Source organism: Ahaetulla prasina, chromosome 1 (assembly GCF_028640845.1).
Source record: "Ahaetulla prasina isolate Xishuangbanna chromosome 1, ASM2864084v1, whole genome shotgun sequence".
Classification (NCBI taxonomy): Eukaryota; Metazoa; Chordata; class Lepidosauria; order Squamata; family Colubridae; genus Ahaetulla; species Ahaetulla prasina.
Window position 1 is genome coordinate 61,012,733 of NC_080539.1, and position 24,365 is coordinate 61,037,097.

At 37.9% G+C, this 24,365-nt stretch overlaps 2 protein-coding genes across 2 annotated transcripts; one reads left to right on the forward strand and one right to left on the reverse strand.

Moving 5' to 3' along the window:
• Window positions 1-3,028: 3,028 nt before the first annotated feature.
• Window positions 3,029-3,442, reverse strand: PFN3 (profilin 3). Its single transcript, XM_058165452.1, has one exon. It carries the CDS (start codon window positions 3,440-3,442, stop codon window positions 3,029-3,031), a length of 414 nt encoding a protein of 137 aa, XP_058021435.1.
• A 3,447-nt stretch (window positions 3,443-6,889) lies between these two features.
• On the forward strand, window positions 6,890-24,289 carry MTARC2 (mitochondrial amidoxime reducing component 2). The gene is made up of 7 exons (XM_058165450.1): window positions 6,890-7,384; window positions 11,896-12,069; window positions 15,015-15,177; window positions 18,674-18,814; window positions 20,333-20,394; window positions 20,475-20,546; window positions 21,476-24,289. The coding sequence occupies exons 1-7, from the start codon at window positions 7,122-7,124 to the stop codon at window positions 21,600-21,602; spliced, it is 1,002 nt and encodes a 333-aa protein (XP_058021433.1). The 5' UTR covers window positions 6,890-7,121; the 3' UTR covers window positions 21,603-24,289.
• Window positions 24,290-24,365: the final 76 nt, after the last annotated feature.

The following is a 24,365-nucleotide window of genomic DNA, read 5'->3' on the forward strand; positions in this document are numbered from 1 at the left end:
TGAAAAATTCAGATTTATTGGGAATGAGAAAATCTTTAAGAAATATTACATAGACTAAGCTGTTACAGCAACAAATGTCTGCACTTTCCAATTCCTTCAGCAGAGTTTACAAAAAATACACCCCAAACAAAATCAATTAAAATAGTTTGAAAAATTCTATTTTAAGCTTCTTGTTGAAGAGGCTTGCTTTGATGATAGTCAGCAACATTTTCAAAAATAGAGCTCCTACCACAGGGAGAAAACAGGATTGTTGATATCCATATTACTGCCCCTTTCATTATCTAAAAAATAAGGGAAATTAAGTTAACTCATCAAAACCTTCTGGGTTTCTACAGAAACAGTTAAAAGCAGAAATGTTTATCTGGCACAGAGAGTGCTATTGTGATTTTTTTTTAATGGAGACTCCGAGACCTCCAGAATTGTTTTCCCACCCTCATTTACTGAACTGGTAAATGGCATTATCCCCATGCTGGATTAGAGTCTAGAACCACTGTCAAGTCTTCCTCTACCTACCAGTTCCTTCATAGCCATTCGCCTGCCATTTCAGATGTCCGTACCTTCTCCTCCCTTTGTGCTGAGAACTGTGTTTGTTAGTTGGAGTATCTGGATGCCACAGCCTCCTGCTCATGCCCTAACTAAATTATTCTCCAAGCCCCTACTGCAAGAGCTTTGCCAACTATGCCATGCTGAGTCCACCTGATAAGAAAGGCGACGTAGAGCATAACAAAATTAGGATAATACATGGTGCAGGTACAGCCAGTGAAGGCCACCTCTAGCTCACATCATTCCCTCTATAATTTTGCACAACCAATTATGCTGAAAATGGGTAATACTTGCTAAAATGATTTCCCAAGAACTGCAAGTGAAACCAATTATCTTTGCAGAGCTGTTTTCTTTTCCAAGTATTTATTATTAATGGTTCTATTTTTAATTCTATGATTGGCCAATTATTTGCAGAATAACTGCAGAGTTCAGCTCAAGTGTATGACTCACTGAGCTTTTCCCCTGGAGATGATAAATGGAAATACAAATATTCTTATCATCTCCTTTATTTCCATAAAATAAGATTTCTATTGTCCTGTTCCACTGCTTGTTTATTGGGGGAGGGTGTTGAATACATTTTGGTTCATTGTAATTTTCTCTAATTTATTTGCACAGGACTTCTTTCTGCTCAAATTCATTGAGCATAACAAACCTTTCAAAAAATTATACTACTCCTTAGGAAGGAGGGAGGGGGTATAATTTCTAGGAAATAGTTCTAAGAAGCAAAATGTTTTCAGGAAAAAAAAACCCCAAGATAGTCCAGTTGCCTTCTAGAAAAACAACTTTGAGACAACTATGACCTGAATAATTGAGAATCTCCATAGACGGTTGCCCTGTTAATGATCAAATTGAAAGACCAAATGAAGCATCTGGAAAAATGGGTTTGAAGGTTTCTAATTCCTAATCTGCAATTTAATGGTTATAATTACATTTTTATCATCATAAACTTCTTGCATAGATTTGCATCAAGCACAAATGCAAGGAATCCCCTTGAACTTTGCACTAAGGCAAAGTAAAGGAAAAGAAAGGCAGGATTATTTCTTGTTGTTTAGCAAACAACTCTGATAAATTTCAGTGGATATTGCATATTGAAATTTCTATAGCAAAAGTATAATCACTTTCTGAACTTCCATGATGGGTTGATAGTTTGGAGGAATCAATGCCAGCTGCTAAACCAATTACTTTTTTTAAAAAAAGGAACTGAAGAAAGTGAATTTCAGGCTTTGGAATAATGTGCTTGAGTATTCTTAAAGAATATTAAATTAGCATGTTTGAGTTTAAGCAGAAGTTAATGTAACAAAATGTTTCATGTACTTTTTTTTTTTTCAAAAAGCAAAATGAAGCAAATGTCGAATAGTGATATGACGCAATAGTTGGGTTATCATCGGGGTCAAATCTAAAAATTTTCCCTACCAGTTCTGTGGGCATGGCTTAATTGGTGGGTGTAGCTTGGTGGTCAGGTGACTGAATGGGCATGGTCAATAATAATAAACAATAAAAATAATAAAGTATACAAAACTTGGGAGGCACCGGTCTACCTTCTTTAAAAATAGAGGCCCTGGTCTACCAATTGTTTTTTACTGAGAAGCACCAGTCTACCTTCTTTAAAAATAGAGGCCCTGGTCTATCAAGTGCCTTTTTTGGCAGGCACCGGTCTACCTTCTTTAAAAATAGAGGCACCTGTCTACTAGCTGCCTACAGCGCTGATCAGCTGTAGTGCGGCCCTTTGAAGTGCCGGGGCAGTCATTTAAGGCCGTTTGCAGCTATATCACCACCGAGTGCTTCAGGGACAGAGAAGAGGAACAGCGAGGCATGGGCAGTGTGGGGGGCAGGGATTTTTGCTACTGGTTCTCCGAACTACCTGCCCCCTCACTACCGGATCACGCGATCCGGTCCGAACCAGGAGCATTTCACCCCTGGTTATCATACATAAAGTGAACCACTGGGGAGTCAACCATCATAAATTTTTCAATCAAGTTTCTTAAGTCACTTGTTTCTGGTTCCTGGTTGTGTGCCTAATTCAGACCTTTGGAAGAGGCTGGAATGATTCTAATTAAAACTTGTGGCCAGATACCATGTAAATCATTGGCTCAAACTAATCTTGAGTCCAGTTGTCTGGCTCTTTTGACTCTTCAAAACACATTCCAGATTCTTTGGTGAAGACTACTTGGTGTCACCTTAAGATATGCTGGATCGATTGATTCCAGTGGGGACTTGTTCAGGCCAAAGCATTTTTTAAACATTGTGCCAATTAGTTTGCTGCTTAGTGGTTCATGTATTTTATATTTGGGGATCACTCCTCCTACCTGTATCATCTCTTTGCCTCCCCACCTTCAGATGGAATAGGTGATCCAGAGAAATCCCTATCCCAATTCATAGTTCAAATAAATAGGCAAGGTGTTCATCAAATGCTTTTATTTCAAGGACCAATACTTTCCCCATGTCCTCCTTTCAGGAGAAAAGTGATTCAGGCAAATTCCTATATCTAGCTGCCTTTTGCCTTCATACTTGCTATCATATCATGCACCTTCTTGTTCAGGGCTCCTCCATGGACCCCCTTTTTGCCCATGAGAAAGATAAGAGCTTTGGCAGATTTCCCAATGCAGATGGACCTACTGTCACCACCTTTGGTTCTGGTGTCCATGACAGCATCTTTCTCTACTAGCAAGTTGTCACGGATCACACTGCACTTTTTTCCAGCAATGGTGATCCCAGTTTGTAGGAAAGATTTTCTATCCTGCCCAGTGATCAGCCCAACTTCCTGAGGAGAAATGGCTGCCAAAAGACCTCCTGGTTTAGATGCCCATACAGACTTATTGTCAGAATGTCCAACAATTGCTACATCTTCAATATTCTTGTCTTTCAGGACTGTATTGATGTAAGCTTTCCAGTCTCCCATGCTGCTTCAGCTCTTGTGGCTTCTTTAACAAGCACTTCTCCTTTGGGTCTCAGGATGTGGGGTATTTTTTTCCGATTAATCCTAAAAACAAAATCTAGTTGTATTTTTTAAAATCCACCTGCTTTCCCAAGGGTATCCCAGCCATGCTCCAGTAATTTCAAGTGATGTCATTAAACCTTTCAAAATATCATTTTGGGGCAACAAAATTACTTCTGTATTTTTTTCTTCATAAACAAGTTTTAATTTCTCGAGAACCTCAAATGGGTTGATTTCCCCCTTTTTAAAAAATCAAAATTCAATAGCAAGAAGCTCCACCCCTACCCCAAGAGAACATTTTGCCCCTGCTTATTATAAAAGTGTGGCCCTTGAAGGATCCCTTCTTTAAAAAATACAGCATCCCACCCACTCTTAAAAACATCTCTCTATCCATAAAGTTATATATTCTATCTTCATCAAACTGGATTGCAAACGATTTACAGGTAGGTAATAGAATTACCCCAAACTGTTTCCTTCAGAATTTCCAATAAGGCATAAAATAGCAAGCACAAAGTTTAAAATTCAAGCCATTAAAACAACTCCATCATAGCAATGCCTGTAGATAAAACAGGTGAAAGAGTTGTATTGTCATAAGGATGATAATCATGGAGTTAAATTAGAAACATCCTGGATCAAATCCCCACTCAACTATGAAATGTGCAGCTTAGGTTGTCTTACAGGCTTATAAAGCTTGAACAGCTGAAAAAGTTAATTCCTAAAAGAAAGATGAAATGTAGATATAATAAATCAGGGATCCATTCCTTTTTTTTATGTCTCCCAGAGCCTGTTTGGTAGCCAGCACAACAGTAGAAAGTAAGCTGCTCATATTTTTATTTAGTACTATCATACAACTGCATATGTCCTGTAGACCAGCTGGGAAGTTACCAAAATAAAATTATTTCTGTATAGAAATAGTGGGTGAATCAGCATAGCTACTAAAAGTATTTTCTATGTCACAACCACCACCAGTTGGAGCCCTAAAAATAACTATGACAAGAAAGTCAATTCCGGTTCAAAGCTATGAATCTTTTCTTCTGGGGATGCCTCGAAGAGAACTAGCCAGTTACTGTCTCCCCCACAAAAAAGGAAAAACTTACTTGAAATACTTCTAGAGGTAACATTAGCTTGAGGAGTTTCACCACTTGGGATGAAAGGACTTGAAAAAGATGCTTTTTGGAAAGCGGAAACCTCAAATTCCAGCTCAGGAGTCTGGGCTCATGGAGAGCTGGAAATAATCTTCTGGGCACTTGAAATCTCAGGTGTCAAAAAGACAAGCAAAGATGATAGCCACCTAGCCAGCTAAAGGCACTCTGAGCTCACAAGGCAAGTATTGTTCTATATATGCTTCAATTGTTGCTAAGGCCTCCTTTGTGATGTCAGAAGAATCTTCCCCACTGCAGGCAACCCTTTATGACCTCATATCACCAAGGAAAACAGATGTCTTCTTCCTTCTTTCCAGCTGTTTTGAAAGGAACAAAAATATTTCTTTTTTGTGTTTCATTTTCCCGGGATGCATACAGTGTTGTAGGGGTGTAGAAACAGGCTTCAGGTTTTCAAATGGCTGACTCAAGTCTTGGATGTAATCCCCGCAGCCCTTCATTCAATTATTACTGAACTGCAATTATTAATGCAGAATAGTTAAGTCATTCAACAAATGGAAATAATCCTATTTATTGAATGTATCTGCATTTATGTTAATTACATTTTACATTTATTGATTTTTAATTAGGAAGATTTTAAAATACTTTAATGGAAGCTGATCAAAACTTAATTGTAAGACAAATATCAATAATGGAAGGTTATATTTATGAAGGGTTGTAGCTAAACGAGGCAGTTCATTTTCTTAGGTTATTTAAAATCATGCTACAATTGTGCAAGGAAACATTATGAAACAGGAAATTATTCCTATGAATACATATATATTGAAATAAATCCTGTTGAAATCAGCTGGTTTTAAATAAACACTAATCCAAGGATAAATTCCATTAATTAAAAAACAAATAAACAAACATCATTTGTATGTGCTTGACCCCAAAGGCTTGGTGGCCAAAATAAATAAAATGAAACAAAATAAAATGAAATAAAATAATATTACATAAGGAAGGAAGGAAAGACCCACATTCATACATAGATACACAAACACACATATACATATATACAGTACTTAAAATTTTGTGAATCTTTTGGAATTTTCAATGTTTTTGCATAAATATGAACTAACTGTGATGACGCAAATCCTAAAATTAGATAAAAAGAACCCAACTGAGCAAATGAGTAAAAAATATACTTGTTCATTTATTCATTGAGGAAAATGTTCCCAAACTACCTGTTTGTGGCAAAGGGTAAATAGTTGCTTCCTCATGAATGCAACTGAGCTTCTTACATGCTCTGTAAAACCATGACCTGGAGTTGGCTTGTGCAGCTAGATTGTCCAGAGATTAGAACTAAATTCTGGCTGCAATCCTGTTTTGCTTGTACATGCCCAATAAACATTATGTCTCCTCCAATTTGCTTGTGACTCACAGGAGCACACAGTTCAAAAGGCCCTGCTTTAACCTAACCTGGTTCATTTTGCCTTCCAGTTAAACGTTAATCTTGTAAATTGATTAACTCAAACATAAGAAGGAGAAAGAGACGAAAAGGAGAGTTTTGTGCTAACCTGAACTGCTGCAGAAATAACATTAAGCAACGCAGCATTGCTGTTCATTATTACAATACCATCATTTGTGCATGGTTTCTTGCAATCAGCTGTTGTTGAGAAAGGGAAAATGAATTCTGGGTGGAAAAGGAGTGCTATGTTGGCATATCACCAATATGGATAGCAACATTTGGTTAATGAGCCACAAAAAGAGATTAACAATCCAGAAAATCAGGGTTTTGTTGTTGTTTTTTGCATTTGTCCAGAATGCTTTAGACCAGTTGTGGAGAAAATACCTAGATTAGATGTCATATAACTTTGTGTTTACACAAAAAAATGCTCGTGTTGTATTGTGTTGGGGGTGTGTGCACCGAGGGAGCTCAACCAATCTCATTGTGCATATGTTGTGCATTGATAATAAAGATTTGAAATCTGAAATCTCATTGGGCCTGGACTCTGATCTAGGTTGCTTTTATGGCTACTTTTGAGAGTCCCAGGGTGCGCAGTGCATTAACGTATTTGATTACGAAGGCAGCTGGAGGATGAAAACCAACCGGTCAAGTTTTCATGCAGAATAACAATGTTGGAAGGGACGTTGAAGGTCATTTTCATGAGTTTCATTGAACTCATTCAGCCATCCATTTGCAGTCATCTGTTTTCATTTTAAATTCTGGTACACAATACTGTCTTTAACGCGGTCCTAGCCTGCCTTCTATTAAACGACAGGCGTTCTGAGGTTGGTTTTAGGTACTACATGCCTTAAAACCCCCACCCCAAGTGTGCTCAGGGGACGACCAGCCAAGGCGCAACAAGAGACCCAGCCGCTAAGTAAGCCCAGCCTCTCTGCCCGCCCTATAGGCTTCTTCGGCCGAGCTCCAGCCCCGCTCTCCGACCTCTGGAGTGTTGAAGGGAAGGGTGGCTGTGCCTGTCCCAAACGAGCTGCTCTCAAAATCTTCCGCCCCCGCTTCGGCGCTGTTTCTGCATGGTTCTGCTGGCGCCGTCGCCATGACGGGCTCCCGTTCGTTTTCGCTGACGAAGTTCGGGCTGAGCCCGCTCTCCGCCTCCGTCACTCTGGCTGTGCTGGTTACGGTGGGAATGGCCGCGGCTTGGTACTGGCGATGGAGGGACCGGCGAAGGCCGCTGCGGTTGAAGCAGGTGGGCACGGTGTCCGGGCTTTTCATCTATCCGATCAAGTCTTGCAAAGGCGTAGCCGTGCAGCAGGCCGAAGTGACGAAGTTGGGGCTCCGGGACGGAGATCTGCGCGACAGGTAAGGAAGGGTGCGGAGGTCGGGGTGGGGATGGGGCACGAGATAAATATGTCCACGTCTGTCGTTTTGGCTGGGAAAGGAGCAGCTCTTACTGCCTAATGCGGCGCCGTTTCAAGCGAGCTCCTGGCATTACCAATACTTGGTGTAACTGCTCTGAATTTCGGATCAGGTTCTCAGAATTGGCTGGCATTAGGCCAGGGGTCTCCAACCTTGACAACTTTAAGCCTGGTGGACTTCAACTTCCAGAATCCCCCAGCCAGCTGGCTGGGGGATTCTGGAAGTTGAAGTCCACCAGGCTTAAAGTTGCCAAGGTTGGAGACCCCTGCAATAGGCAACACATGAAGTCGCAACCTCTGGTTTAGAAACCTCAGAGACTGCATTTTTAGTAAGGTATTAATCCAAAATCAAGCCATCAGGTTTGAAGTGACCCACATAAGAAAAGGATACGGTCCTTTTCTTGGTGTGTGTTTGTGCATTAATGGTTCTTCCAGGCAGGGCTTTTATTTGTTGGGATAAAATTGGCCATTTTAGACAAGCCACTTTCCTTGGTGGCCTCTCTATATTTTCCTGCCCCTTCTTATGTTTCTTTCCTTACCAGGTAAACAAAAATCAATTAAACTGAATCCTCAAACTTTGTATACTGCGATTTCATAAAATGATACATTAATTTGTGCAATACCCCTCCCCCCAAATAAAACTAGTGATTTCAACGGGGATATGGCTGCTAAGCAAGAAAAAAAAAAGAGATAGTTGCATTTTAAGATTAAAGTTTACTATAGTGGTCCCTAATGCTTGTGACACTAAACCAGACTACTAGTTTATTTTGGCAAGGCTGAAGCAGGTTTACATCGGTAAAGTGAGAACATGTTTTGACAGCACTTCCAGTTTGTGTGCATAAGCACCGCTACTTGAAAACAAACAGATGACACCTCCTCCCCAGGCCATTTTGACTGACTGTTTGAAATGCCTTTCAATTGTTTGGAAGAACTTAAAAATATGTAATAATAGAAATACTTGAGAAGTGTATAAGTGGAAACTAGTTATGTTTAGATATCAATAAATTACATGTGGCTGAGACATAGTGATCATCTCATAAAAGTTTTAGATGAAAGAACATTGAATCAGAATTAAAATAGTATTAGAATAATAGTTTTTACTATTGTAGTGAATACTTCTGTACTTCAAATTAAGAGTAACTATAAGGGAATTATCCTCGGTTATGTGATAGGAAGCTATACATAGCTTGCTGTAGACTAATGAATTGTAGAATTTTTGCAGAAAGCAAGGGGTTGGATTTAATAGCTTAAATGCCCCCTTTTTATGATTCGAGTGTTTTTTTTGATTCTGATATGCTGAATAAGGATCTTCCATAATATACCTTACCCATTTGATCAGGATTAAATTATGATAGTTCAGTGGCTTCAAACATTGCAAATGTCTATGCATGTACAGATACAGATTTTTTTTAAAAAAATAGCATATAAATGCACATACAAAAATCAAAATTACTTCTGGAAAGTTGCATTCAATTTCCTCTCATTCCTTTCCCCTTTTGATGTTAAGCCTCTTGCAATTAACAAAACAAAGATAATAGAAAAATGTGGGTTATCTTGTAGAAATTCAGACAAGTTTATTGTTTTCAATCCAAACAAGGATAAGGATCTAATTATTGAATGTTTAATTGCAATGTCAGCTTCTTATGTTTTTCCAGGATTTTCTTTCCCATTTTCTTACTTACTCTGACACAAGTGCTCTGCTAGATGGATTTTCTTCTTTTTCATTTTGCTGTGATCCATTTCCTGGCAGACAGTTACTCTCTGGATAAGCTTCCAAAAGACCTAGTTAAGAGTCTTTTTTCTCTTAAAAGTTAAAGTGTGCAATTTACGCTTTTTAAACGTATTTTTAGACATTTTTAGAGGGTTGAGAGGTCAAAGTGACGTTGTAGATAGAGATAGAGCTTAGTTGTTCCTTTGTTCATCTGCTTCTCCTACAGAACTGTAGAACATTGCTGAAAAGTGACCCATAAATCATGAGTGGGAAAAACCAGAAAATCCCACTAGGCTACTAGTGCCAGTCTTAGCTTAAGATATGCTCTATTCTCACCTATCTAACATGTCTCTGGTGGTAAGCAATTGCGTGTACACTATTTTTTCATAAAGTTCAGAATAAATCAAAGTCACTTGAGTCTTCCGGTTTGATGTCATGGTGAGATCAGACATGAGGAGTGGGGCTCTGCGAACTTGTGCTGAATCCTCCTCATTGGAGGATCTCCCAAGGGCCTAAAGTCACCCTGAAGGGGTGACAAAGAAAGGAGGGGCACCCTGCAGGTCGCAGAGAGCGGCGACTCTCCAGCTGGACCCAGGGATTTCCTCCCATCCAAGAACAAAAATGAGAGGAAGCCATTAGGGCTGTCATGAAGCTGGGGCAGTTGAAGAAACAAAGAATGTGCTGGAGCGCTGTAGATGAACAGTGATTGGAACTGAGTGAAGAAAATAAACCCTGGAAAAGAGACTCTTTAAAATGCTTGTCAAAGTGGTGAATAATTACAGGGAGAAAAATTATAGACCCGAAAGAAAAGGAACTAAAGGGAGAGTGCAAAATCTTTAAAATATAGAAAGATTGGGTTTTTAAACTTTATGGGCAATATTTTGGTAAGGCATTTTAAATGCTGGAATTATTTGTCTGACTATTGACTATTTGCAAAAAAATGAAATAAATATCTGTCAGATTTTGTGCAACGTTGAAATTTATACTGAAGGCGCCATCTCCTGGTGAATGGCATATATACTCAACCCCTACAACCTTGGAAAGTACTGATAAGACAAAGGAAAAAAAGTGAAAATAAATAACACCTGGAACTGTGCTATCTACTGTTATATATCTGTCTACTTCATGGTTATTGGGGATTTAACTGTAAAAAGACATCTAAAGAAAGCGACTTTTAAATGCCAGGATCTATGACTGAATTTACAGATTGGATTTAAGGAGACATTTGGAAATCTTACTGGATTACCTAAATGGAACTAATTGACTAACTGTGGGACACAAAGAACTATAACTATTGCATTCCCCTGAGGAGCAATGCTAGGATTGAGTAAACAGTTTCTAAGATGGCTTTCTGAGGTCATAGACAATTGAGACTTTGGGGTGGTGACAGACTACTGCCAGGCTATTGAGCAATATTTGGGCCTATCAAAATAAGACAAGATGTTGCATCAGGGAGAGATGAGTGGATTTCAAAAAGAAATGGTGTTGATGCTCCAAAGTACTTATGATATGTTGATAAAGAACCATAGGGAGATAAAAGACTTAATGTATGACATTGTGGGGAAATCAGAAAATGTTCAACAAGGGACAATGAATAAAGAGCATAAAACACAGGAAATAGAGGAGATAATAGAAAGACCAGAGGAAAAGGCAGAACAGATAAATCAACAAATAAAAAAAGGAGAAGACAATAAAGACTTATGAATCAAATAAGGGACAATATATTAAGAGATCAAAAAGTGGGATTTGGATAAAAAGAAAGATTTTTTAAAGAGAAGATAGGGGCTTGGGCAGATCCTCTGGGGGTACAGCAGCAAAAGATAGTAGAGATGGAAGAAATATTTGGGTTAAATAGGAAAGATGTAGACAGAGACAAAGACTCAAGGGAGGAGTTTGGGAGGCAAGTCAAAAAACAAGAATTGAAATAGTAAAGCAGGCAAGAGATGATGGTTAGAAAGGAAATGCTGTTTAATATAAGATTGGCTTTACTGAGAGCTAGAATTGAGGCAGAAACAAGATCAAGGGGAAATATTATTATATATATTTTTATGTAATATACTAAAAGTAATAGCTAGATGTAAAGATTAGATGTTGAAAGATGGTATCACTATGTACGTTTAAATAATATTGTGATTGTGATTAGAATGGCACACAAAAACACTGAACAACTAAACAATGAAAGAACATACACTAATACAAATATGTATAATAACACCACAGTTATATAAGTATGATTAATGTAACAAGTATTATTATTATTTGTATTTAAACGAATGATATCCAGATGCCTCACTGTTCATATAATGATATTGATGTATATCCATATATATATATATGTTTTCGTAGGTTTTCACGGGTATACGTATGCAGGTTTTGGTATGTTCGGATCTTTTCCCGTGTAAGATTGGAAGTAATCTTACTTCCAATCTTAATAAATTAAGTAAGTAATTAAGTAATTTACTTCCAATCTTACACGGGAAAAGACCCGAACATACCAAAACCTGCATATATATACCCGTGAAAACCTACGAAAACATATATATATATATACATATATATATAAATAAATAAGGTCACCTGAGTCCTTAAAGTAGAACTTTTTCATTCATTCATTAGAAATAGAATGGAAATTAATGCTAAATTAGTACTCTACTGTCTACTGTTCACATTTTAGCGTAAGTTACCTTTTGAAAGGTTGGATTGATTTTCAGTATTTAGAATATTTTGATATGTTTTTAACTTAGATGTTGGCTTGTGATAAAGGAAGATGGACACATGGTGACTGCTCGACAGGAGCCTCGACTAGTATTGGTCTCTATCACCAGTCAAAATGGCTATTTGACTCTGAGTGCTCCAGAAATGAACGACTGTCGTATTCCAGTCAGATTGTCAACCAAAAATCCAGTACGGGATTGCAGGTACTTTTTTTTTAATGTTTTTTCAACTTCTCGAACAACAGGGAAAAAGTGACTTACATTTAGAAAAAGTACAAAATTAAAACACACTTCACAGTTCTGCATTTCTAAACCAGTCTAGTATCCCCATGATTGCTTCTAGAAAATACTTAAACTAGAGATGCTAGTCATACATATTTTGAACTTCATTTAATTTGACCCTTATATTAGTCTTGGGCCAACTGACTTTAATAAACCAGTTTAGGATATATGTCCCTCATGGGGATACCAACAACAAGATTGATTCAAAGGTCCAACATACCGGTAATTAATCTATTCTTTTAATGTACTTCTCAAGTTAGCACAGATTGCTTAGAGATATTCACAGCTGATTAATGCAGTCTTAAAATAAACATTTAAGATAAAAATCCACATTCTAATTGGAGGTATTAAGAATGCATAGAAAATCAACATAGAATAACACAGAGAATCAAATCTTTTAATCAAACTTAACTATTTTTGTCCATTCATAACCTTTCTCCACATAACATTTCTATTGCTATGGTGCCTGAGTGAATGTAATTTATCATTGGAGGGGCAAGACACATTATTGCTCCTGGCTTTAGTTCTTTACATTTCAGAACCAAGATGAATGAGCTTCCCCCTATTACCAGCAGAACTGCTGTAGATTTTCTGGCATAGTGTCTTTCTTTCCCACCCTACCAACAGTTTATCCTATTTAACTTATATTTGAATCTTATAAGGATGTAGTTTCTACCCCCTTCTCCAACCCTCATTCATATATACATGCATCATTCGTACTAGTAAGAAACATAATGTTACTTTACTTAAAGATTGTTTAGAAAATGAGAGAATTATGGCTGAAATAGGTAGCTGCAAGTAAGGTCCAAATTGCCAAAACTTTCTCTGGAAAAAAATGAGATCTGGATATCGCCCATATGTACTTCAGACAGTTGGTTTTTGTGAGTAGACAATAGAAACCATCGTTTTTGCAACCAACTGCAATCGCTGGAAGTTGTGGGTTCCATCATGCTTTGAACCATAAATGCAGCCTTTCGGGATTCCAGATTCTACAAACCTCATCCTTTTCATCACTTTGAAATTTTACCTTTCTCATTGCTCATTATTTACACTTGGCCGGGTTTCTTCTGGCAACGAAAAGTTCTGGCAATGTTCCTTCACGTGCCAGCCAAGTCCTTATCAAGTAGCAGCGTGCCGACAGACCGTTGCCAGGGCAACCAGGAGTCTGCAGGATGATCTAAAGTACTCACAAGAAATCCCAGCCTTCAGTCCAAAGCAGTCAAAGAGCCAGTAGTCCATAACTTTGTCCAACACAAGGGCCTACAGAGCATTCTCCCTGCTTTTATCCCCTGTGGGGTGTGGCTCCATGACTCAGCATTCCCAGGGCCTGCCCCACCTCTTCCTCTGCTGCGCACGCTTATCTCGGCGTTGCTGTTTTGCATCTAGCCAAGATTGATCCTCAGCAGCTGGTTCTTGGGGCGTTGCCAGGGAGGAGGAGGGGTCGGGGGGAAAGAGGCCGTGTCAGTTCCTCCTCCTCCTCCTCCTGGCCTGCACCTGGAACCTGGGACGGTGCCAGGGAAGAGGAAGGTCCAGGGGGGGAAGGAGGCCTTGTCAGCTCCTCCTTCTCACTCTCTGAGTTATCCGGCTCCAGGAAGCCAGGCCCAGGGGGCGGAGCCACAACATCTGTCTTGTTTACCTATCAGTTGTACAATAGTCGATAGTAGGACACAAGATGGCTAAGTTAAAGAAAATGTTTGGTTTATGGCCTGTGAAGTGCTTGGACTTTTTCACTCTTTGCTGGAACCAAAAGTTACAGTAAGATGAACAAAATCCTTCTGGAGATAACCTGAAATGATTTCTAAGGTGGATTTAACAATGACAGTTTAAAGAAATAGAAATACTGGATTTATAAATGCTATCAAGATATACTGGAGTTATTTCATGAAAATACAAATGGACTTGAAAGAGGATAAGAACTTTGAGAGAAGAGGGAAAGTTAGTTAAAGAAAACAAGTCTTAGAATTTTATTTATGGAACTTAAGGTTTTTTGGGGGAAGAAGGGAAATACATAAACTTTGCTAGCATTTTCTACCCCCTCTGGAGACTTTCTGAGTCTGCTGGAGGAGAGGGGAAAATGCTAATGAATGCCAGTGTCTGAGTTAACATTTCCCCCTCCTTCCCAGGATTTTCTGAGCCGTCTGGAGGGGAGGAGAAAATGCTGGTCTTCGCTAGAGTTTTCATTAGGTATGAGGTCTGTTCCTGAGTGCGAGGGAGAATTACCGTACTGCCTTTCTGAGGAAACCAGCAGAGAAAATGTAAATGGAAATCACTTGATCACAGTAATAAATGCGAACAGATTGCTAGCCACTCAAAATGCAGTCGTAGGAGGGTGGCAGGTCCATTCTGAGACCATCATGCCTGTGAATGTTAAATGAAGACTGTTCAATTCTATCAGCATAGTTCAAAAGAGACGAGATAAATTGGAGCAAGTTCAGAGGAAGGCCAACAAAATGGTGAAGAGTCTGAGAAGTAAGTTCTTTAAGGATTAGTCTTTAAATATCTGAAAGTTTGTCAAATATTTGAAAATTAGAAGAGAGAGAATGGACTAATACCTGCTGTTCCAGAATAAATAAGTAAAAACCAGGATGAGAACCAGTGGGTTAAAACAAGAAAAGAGGCTTAGATTAGATATTAGGAGAAACTTTCTGACTATATGAACTGCCAGCCAATGGAAATGTGGCTACTCCTTTGTTAGAGGTCTTCTAATAGAAACTGGGTGGTCATCCTTCAGAGAATCTTTAGTTTAGTGTACTGAGTAGACAGTTAGACTAATTTACATCTATGATCACTTTCAACTCTATAATTCTATTAAATGTAATTGTAGTGTCTAGCAGCGATCTTATCAATGCCTTTCATAATTCTTTTAGACTATTTGGCTTTGACGTTCAAGGCAGAGATTGTGGAGAAGATGTCGCTCAATGGATTACAGCCTACTTAAAGTCAGAACCATATCGCTTGGTTTGTTTTGAACCAAATATGATTCCGAGGAATTCAAAAGATTTAATGGAACCTTTTCGTCCCACTGATAAGGTAAGCTTTGGTCAGTGTTACAGTATAAGTGGATTCTTTTTTATCATGTACTCAAAACAATTTGAGTGTATTTAACTCTGTAATTGTTAGTCATACTCATTTATTTATGCACATGCAAACACAGCTAATCTCCAAATTCTATACAGAATTGGACCTATAGTAATTATTATTTGAATGAAAGATTACCAGCAGAACCAGGGCAATAGAATAGAATAGAATAGAATAGAATAGAATAGAATTTTATTGGCCAAGTGTGATTGGACACACAAGGAATTTGTCTTGGTGCATATGCTCTCAGTGTACATAAAAGAAAAGATATGTTCATCAAGGTACAACATTTACAACACAATTGATGGTCAATATATCAATATAAATCATAAGGATTGCCAGCAACAAGTTATAGTCATACAGTCATAAGTGGAAAGAGATTGGTGATGGGAACTATGAAACGATTAATAGTAGTGCAGATTCAGTAAATAGTCTGACAGTGTTGAGGGAATTATTTGTTTAGCAGAGTGATGGCCTTCGGGAAAAAACTGTTCTTGTGTCTAGTTGTTCTGGTGTGCAGTGCTCTATAGCGTCGTTTGAGGTAGGAGTTGAAACAGTTTATGTCCAGGATGCGAGGGATCTGCAAATATTTTCACGGCCCTCTTCTTGATTCGTGCAGTATACAGGTCCTCAATGGAAGGCAGGTTGGTAGCAATTATTTTTTCTGCAGTTCTAATTATCCTCTGAAGTCTGTGTTTTTCTTGTTGGGTTGCAGAACCGAACCAGACAGTTATAGAGGTGCAAATGACAGACTCAATAATTCCTCTGTAGAACTGGATCAGCAGCTCCTTGGGCAGTTTGAGCTTACTGAGTTGGCGCAGAAAGAACATTCTTTGTTGTCCTTTTTTAATGATGTTTTAGCTGTCCATTTGAGATCTTGCGATATGATAGAACCCAGAAATTTGAAGGTTTCTACTGTTGATACTGTGTTGTCAAGTATTGTGAGAGGTGGAAGTATGGAAGGGTTTTTCCTAAAGTCTACCACCATTTCTACGGTTTTGAGTGTGTTCAGTTCCAGATTGTTTTGGTTGCACCACAAGGCTAGTCGTTCGACCTCTCGTCTATATGCGGATTCCTCATTGTCTCGAATGAGACCAATCACTGTTGTGTCATCTGCGAACTTCAGTAGCTTAACAGATGGATCATTGGAGATGCAGTCATTGGTATACAGAGAGAAGAGAAGTGGGGAGAGCACACAGCCTTGGGGGCCCCTGTGCTAATTGTACAGGTATTTGATGTGATCTTGCTTAGCTTCACCTGCTGCTTCCTGTTTGTTAGGAAGCTTGTGATCCACTTACAAGTCTGTTCCGGTACCTGTAGCTGGTTTAGCTTAGTTAGAAGAATGTCTGGAATGATGGTATTGAATGCTGAACTAAAGTCTACAAAAAGGACCCTTGCATAGGTCTTTGGAGACTCAAGGTGTTGTAGGATGTAGTGCAGAGCCATATTAACAGCATCATCTGTTGATCTATTTGCTCGGTATGCAAATTGCAAGGGTCTAAAAGCGGATTCGTGATGGTTTTCAGGTAGGAAAGCACTAGCCTTTCAAAGGTTTTCATGACTACAGATGTTAGAGCAACTGGTCTGTAGTCATTCAGTTCCTTGATGGTGGGCTTCTTCGGCACTGGGATGATGGTAGAGCGTTTGAAGCAAGAAGGAACATAGCACATCTCTAGTGATTTATTGAAAATATGGGTGAAGATGGGGGCCAATTGGTCAGCACAGACTTTTAAGCAAGAAGGAGTTATCTTGTCTGGGCCTGGCGCTTTTCCTGGCTTTTGTCTGTGAAATAGGTCCTGCACTTCCTTTTCTGTGATCACTAGGGGTTGTGAACCCAATGAAATGGGGTCAGTTGTAGGAGGCTTGGCTGTTGTTGCTGTGTCTGAGATGGGGGTTGTGGAGATAGGTGGCTGTAGTTTCCTTTCAAACCTGCAGTAAAACTCATTCAGGTCATCTGCCAGTTGTTGATTACCTTCAGCCTGGGAAGGAGGTTTGCCATAGCCGGTGATATTTTTAAGATAGAGAGGACTGCAAAGTCAAAAGCATCCCATAATAGAATAGAATAGAATTAGAATAATTTTTTTTTATTGGCCAAGTGTGATTGGACACACAAGGAATTTGTCTTAGTGCATATGCTCTCAGTGTACATAAAAGATACCTTCATCAAGGTACAACACTTACAGCACTTAATGATAGTCATAGGGTACAAATTTAACACTTAATGATACAACACTTAGTGATAGTCATAGGCTACAATCAATATCAGTATAAATCGTAAGGATACAAGCAACAAAGTCATAAGTGGAAGGAGATGGGTGATGGGAATGATGAGAAGATTAATAGTAGTGCAGATTTAGTAAATAGTTTAACAGTGTTGAGGAAATTATTTGTTTAGTGGAGAGATGGCGTTTGGGGAAAAACTGTTCTTGTGTCTAGTTGTTCTGGTGTGCAGTGCTCTATACTGTCGTTTTGAGGGTAGGAGTTGAAATAGTTTATGTCCAGGATGTGAGGGATCTGAAAATATTTTCACAGCCCTCTTTTTGACTCGTGCAGTATACAGGTCCTCAATGGAGGGCAGGTTGGTAGCAATTGTTAAGAAGGTGATACTAGACTATTTCCATAATGCTGTCAAGAAAAAGGCAATTGGGTTTCACTTAAATATATCATTTCTTTTTCTTAATGTACACTTAGACGTTCTCTGCATAGGAATGGTGATTGATACTAAAAGACAAGTATAATGGAATAAATGTTTTTAAAACTACCACTGTGTGAGAGATCCCTTTGCAAGGAGAGCAGCCTTTGTAATCAGTTTCCAAGTGGTGGCTGGCTTGGTTCTTTGTTGTAAAACCTGAATAGATTTGATCACCAGGTGACATATCTACCTTTTCTTCAGCAAATGGCTGTGGTCAGATATTTTAATACATCATTTAATGAGGCTACCAGAGATCACAAATCGTCCTTGGTTAGCATGACAATTGGGATTGGAATTGCCATTGCTAAAGAATGCAGTTATAAACCACAATGTGATATGACTATGCTGCTTAGTGATTGTCGTTAAGCAAGGACCTCACATAGCAGCAACATCTGACTTCCTGCCGGCTTCTTCATTTGATTTTGCTTATGGGAAGCTTGCAGGGAACATTGGAAATTGGAATCATGTGACCATGGCTCACTGCGACATGATGTTGAGCCACATGCCAAATGCCTGGACCATGGAGATGCTGCAGTAGCAGGAACTGCAAGGACTGATCTTAACTACCATTTGTTCAAAACTGTCATAACCTTGAATGATTGTTGAACAAGTGGTCATTAAACAAGGACCCCCCTCCCCATACAGACAGTTATTTTGAGGCTGCTTCCTTTTGTGCTACAAACTGACCATCCCTCTGTATTTTGTGTAAATGTTCAATGTTCATTCATTGTTCATTTATGGAATATGCTTCTCCAGGTTGCCTATTCGGACTGTAGTCCTGTCATGCTCCTCTCGGAAGCTTCTTTGGAAGAGCTTAATTCCAGATTGGAGAAGAAAGTTCAAATACATAACTTCAGGCCAAGCATTTTGGTCACTGGGTGTGGTCCTCATGAGGAGGTAAGGTAGGACATAACTTTTTAGTTTAATTTTGCACTTACATATGCATGTAACTGTTTAATAAAACATTTTTAAACTTGTACTTCTCACAAGAATCAGCCAGATGGCTGGAAGTCTAGAAAACGAACATATTGCAGGCATTAAATTGGGGGAAAGTTCATGTTATCTAAAAGTTTTCTTTGCAGTGAAAGGAAGCTTTTTTCCCCCTTTAGTATGTTCCTAAATTTATTGAAGGGGGAGAGTGTCTAGTGTGGGTAAAAATAATAATGGTAACTGTGCTGAATAGAATATTTTTAAAATCATTTTCTTCAAATAAAGTTCTGATGTCAGTTATTTCCCCTGGCAAGTGGAAATATCAATCTGCTCTTTATTTGGCCACAATGGATTTCTAGGTTCAAGGTGAAATCATTCCTAAAAATCAGTAGTAAAAGCATAAATTATATGGTGAAGCTATGCAGTAAGATGTCTAATTTACTTACACTGAATAATAGGACTTAAAAATACACAAAGTATCCTTTTTTGGAGAAAACCAAAGAACCTGTGAAGCAAGCTAGAGTTCCAGGATTCTAAAGCTTTAGATTAGGTTAAAAGTTACTTTTCGTAAGTAAAATTCATTCCAAAAATAATAGTCATTCTAATATGTAGCAAAAAGTAGTATTTGGAGAAATTACAGTATTAATGATTCCTATATCAACCAGGCATATTCACCATACTATAGACAGATAATTTCAAAGTTTTCTTTTTTGCTGGCAGTTTTGTAAAGTCCAGCATGATTTTTTTCTGGTTTCTCTCTTTTCCCAATGCCCTTCATCAAAATCACCTCTGGAAGGTTAGGATAGCGGGCCCCAAGCTTTCTGGCAGCCCAGTTTGGGGTGGGGAGAGGGGATGGTTCTGTGTGAGTGGCAGGCACTCACACTATGCGAGCATAAATGGAGCTTCACATGTTAGCACCTGCCACTCGCGCAAGTGGAGCTGAGCGTGGGTATCCATCACTTGCTCACCCGGTTTCAAACAGGCCACTGTCCAGTAGTGGGCCATGGCCCAGGGGTTGAGGAGACTTCCTGAAAATTGGGGAGCTGGCGCAGGGGATTGAAAAAGGTAGGAATGTCCTCATACTTTTTGCAGGTGGGAATGTTCCAAATAAAATTGCCTCAAATAGGCAAGCAAATACCATTTACAAAACAGAATTTCAGGTTGTGCAAGTAGCAAAGCTTGACTAATGTTTTGCAGATACAATTGTAAGTAGTTATAATGTACAGACATTAAGTAACTACCAGGTGTATCACTTTATTTTCAGACTGTATATAAAATTGATATTCTGTAAAATTGAATAGTTAAAACTCAAAGCAAGGAACATAATCTGACATTCGTCTATGAAATGCATCACTCAGAAGTATTATTCTTTCTTTTTATTGGTCTTTTTTATGATATTTACATTCATGTCAGAAAGCTCATAATAATGCAAAATTCATACGAGCAAGTTGAATTGCCTTGGACTTAACCATTATATTTTTGTAGGACACCTGGAATGATATTATAATTGGAAGCGTACAAATGAGAGGGGCAGTGGCCTGTCCCAGGTATGCATTTTTTGTTATTGTATTTCATGGCTGAAAATAATTTAAGGCTGTTGTTACCTCATTCAGCTTTTTCATTGTAGGTGTGTTCTTACAACAGTTGATCCAGATACTGGCATCATAGACAGAAAAGAACCTCTTAATACTTTGAAAAGGTAATAAAATATTTTGGCATCTTTAATACAATTGATGAAAGCCAGTTTGGTGTAGTTTTGGTATTAGGCTAGAAACGGGGAGTCTGTAAATTCTAGTCCCATCTTAGGCACAAAGCAGTTGGGTGATCTTGGTCCAGTCATACACACTCAGCTCTAGAATGGAGGCAATGGCAAACCAGTCCCAACAACGTTGCCAAAAAACAACAAACATTCATGGCTTTCTCTAGGCAGTTACCAGGAACCAAGATTGATTTGAAGGTACACACACACACACACACACACACACACACACACACACACACACATTTGGGAGGGCTAAAATTTTATTGAGAACAACCTTCCACAAACTGGTACCCTCCAAATGAGATGAGACTTCAGTTTCCTGGCTGGCAATTACATTCCCAGTGTTCCTGGAGGAAGCAGGTTGGAGAAACTGGAGCAAATGCAATAGCAAAATTTCCTTGTTTTGTGAATTTTTGCTACCGCAGAGTCTGTTAATAAAATTAGGCATTTCATGAATGAAGGCGAATATACATGTCCCAGGATAGGTAGGTAGTTCATCTTCAATGTTTCAATTGTATTACTTAGTTTTCTTCTTTAATGTTCTTAATCCTAATAACTGATATGAATATTATTCAATTTAAAAAATGAAAATACAATTTCAAGTACAGTGCAACTTTTAAGGATGTATGTTATACTAAAGTCCCACTGAGTTCAGTTTAACAATAGTCCAAACAATTATGTTTAGATTACAGATTTGATTTTAGGCTTTCAAAATAGTTGTTACTATATGATTGTGAGATTTTGCAACAATCTGGAATTTTTGGCATATAGGAAACTTACGTTTGTTACCTTCTTATAATAAAACATTATCTGCTTTTTTTAACTCTTTTATGAGTAATTCATTATGACCTTATTTTTTCTAATAGTTACCGCTTGTGTGAGCCTTCTGAAAAGCATATATACAAATCAAGCCCTCTGTTTGGATGGTACTTTGGAGTTGATAAAACAGGAACACTTAAGGTTGGAGATCAGGTTTACAAGATCATGTGGTGATAGAAATTTCCAAATGGAAATGCATTTTTGACATCTTTTAAATATCTTTTTTGAAGCTGCTATCTTTCTAATGAAAATTTTCTATCCTTAATCTAAGAATACTTTCTGTAACTTTTTAAATGCAGTTATATTGGTGATAAATAAAGGATTTTCTGCTTTCTAGAATTGAGTCAAAAACATTGTCGTGATTCAACTCTCTATAGTAATTAATACATCATGATTATGGAAAGTTTATGAAAGGTAAAACGAAGTATGAGCCATCAATGTGATGTGCTGCAAAGAAGACAAATGCAATTTTAGACCACATCAAGCTGACGTATAATTTCCAAATCATGGGATATATAATCAGTCCACTATGGTTTTTCTCTGGCTCAGACTGAACAAGCACCCTTTAAGGTTTCAGAGAAGTTTAAACAGGTTTAGAGGAGGTTGGCAAAGATGATCAAGGAATGAGAATCTAAGATTTTTGAAGAGAGATTGAAGAAGGTGGGTGTGATCACCTTAAGAAAATATGGTTGAGGGGGATATAATAACCTTGTTCATATACCTGAAAGGATGTCACATGGAATTTTAAATTTTTCTCAGTAATTATTTTTATATATTACTGTTTTATAGTTTTATTGTTATTGTTTATTAACAAAAATTGTTATTTTTAATGAGATGGGTAGCTATATAAATTTGATGACTGAAGGAAGGAAGGAATCAAGGAATGAATCAAGGAATCAATACTAGTTTGACAGTGGAACCAGTGAAATGAGAGATGATGGGGCTCTCACCTGCTTGAAGTGTTCATGCAAAGAGCTGTCTGCCTGATATGGTTTAATTTGGATTCCAGCACCAGGCAAGGATTTGGACTTAATAGCCTAAATGGTTTCTTTAACTCTGTAATTCTAAGTTCCAAATTCTTCGCTGTCGGTCCATATTTTTATGTATCTTATTCTAACTATTACTTGGAACTGAATTGCGTTTGGATCGGCCTCATGTTTCCTAATCCCTTTGATAATACTCACAAAGATAGATAAAATATGTATCGATAAGCTTTCTTTATACCATAATTTGTATCTGGTTTATTTTTAAGAGCTCAAATTATTAACATTTGTAATATATGCTCTTGCTTGTAAGAATATTACCAAGTTACTGAATGTAAACTTTGCAAATGATAGAGGAATTATTACTTGATTTTTAAAAATATAAATATAAAATGTGCAAGCATTTTTCCATGTAATTATCTGAAGTTATTGAAAGAATATATTTGCAAAAGTATCAATAACCTTATTTAGTATAATAGTCTGATTTAGGGTGATTACTAAGCTTCAATTATATATATCATAGAATTATGCATTTGATATAAGAATGTAGTTCCTTTTTAGTGCATATTCTTCCTTTATTCTGCAGTATATGTTCTTGGTATTACTATCAGGAAAATGTACTATGGAACTTAAAGGTGAAAAAAAGGATTCTCAAATTCTGCTGTGCTCCCATAAAATGATAAATAACATGAAACATTTCATATATGCAACTATTTTATTGAAGTTAGCCACAACTAGAACCTACTCACAAAACATCTTCTAAACTGTTTTAACAAGCCGGGAGGGGCATGTATCTAAAGGTGGCTGAGCTCCCAGTCCCAAGAACCCTGTCCATTTCTCAGGTCCAAGGAGTTCAAACTGTTCATGTCAACTACATTCAGCTACCTAATGTTTAAGTAACATTACATATCAATAATTTGGATTCTCAGTCAACAACATGGCATTATGTGAATACAAAAGTAACCATCCCTTTTCTTTTTCCTTTTTCCATTTTGTTCATTCATTCATGTAGTCTTCTTACCTTCCCAGTTATAATCTTCCATATGTGATGATCATTACCAAATGGGCTATAGATACTGACCTCTATCACCCCTCTTGGCTTTGGTCAATTGGAACTTTCACACAACCTTTTTAGTGAGATGGAACATCAGCCTTAGTTGTCCCCAAGCTGCATGCAGCACTCCCTGACAAAGGAAAGGAGAATATAAGTCAGTTCTGAGACATAGAGGCCGAGTGTGCTGTAAGTGCAATAAAACCCCAGTTTTATTTCAAGTATGCTCACATTATTCTATGGAAATTGGAATCCGAAGACTACCTTGCAAGGCAATTTACTGTTGGCTGATACGTTCCCAACTAGTATACTAAGGATTCAACATGTTTTACAACCTTTGTCCATTTTTAAGATATAATTTTAAAAGATTAACTTTTCCTAACACTGTTTTAGAAGCTATCCAAGTAAATTGATCTTAAACTAAAGATACCAGACATCTGACACAAACAGGATATGTCATCATTTTTGTCTTCATGCCCACTACCTGGTAGCCTTTGCTTTAAAATCTAATATTTTTTTCCCGAAGGCCATCACTCTGCTAAACAAATAATTCCCTCAACACTGTCAAACTATTTACTAAATCTGCACTACTATTAATCTTCTCATCGTTCCCATCACCAATCTCTTTCCACTTATGACTGTATGACTGTAACTTTGTTGCTGGCAATCCTTACGATTTATATTGATATATTGACCATCATTTGTGTTGTAAATGTTGTACCTTGATGAACGTATCTTTTCTTTTATGTACACTGAGAGCATATGCACCAAGACAAATTCCTTGTGTGTCCAATCACACTTGGCCAATAAAAAATTCTATTCTTTTATTCATATTGTCTGATTTTTTTGAGTATGTTTTATTAAAATTCTGGATGGTAGTAGTCATTTAGCACACAAAAATTG

Bases quoted from the DNA above. Each gene is read 5' to 3' on its own strand.
- PFN3 (XM_058165452.1), bottom strand. From the start codon at position 3,442: ATGGGAGACTGGAAAGCTTACATCAATACAGTCCTGAAAGACAAGAAT.
- MTARC2 (XM_058165450.1), top strand. From the start codon at position 7,122: ATGACGGGCTCCCGTTCGTTTTCGCTGACGAAGTTCGGGCTGAGCCCG. The intron at 7,385-11,895 runs GTAAGGAAGGGT...TTTTTAACTTAG, and splicing joins GACGGAGATCTGCGCGACAG to ATGTTGGCTTGTGATAAAGG. The intron at 12,070-15,014 runs GTACTTTTTTTT...TAATTCTTTTAG, and splicing joins AATCCAGTACGGGATTGCAG to ACTATTTGGCTTTGACGTTC.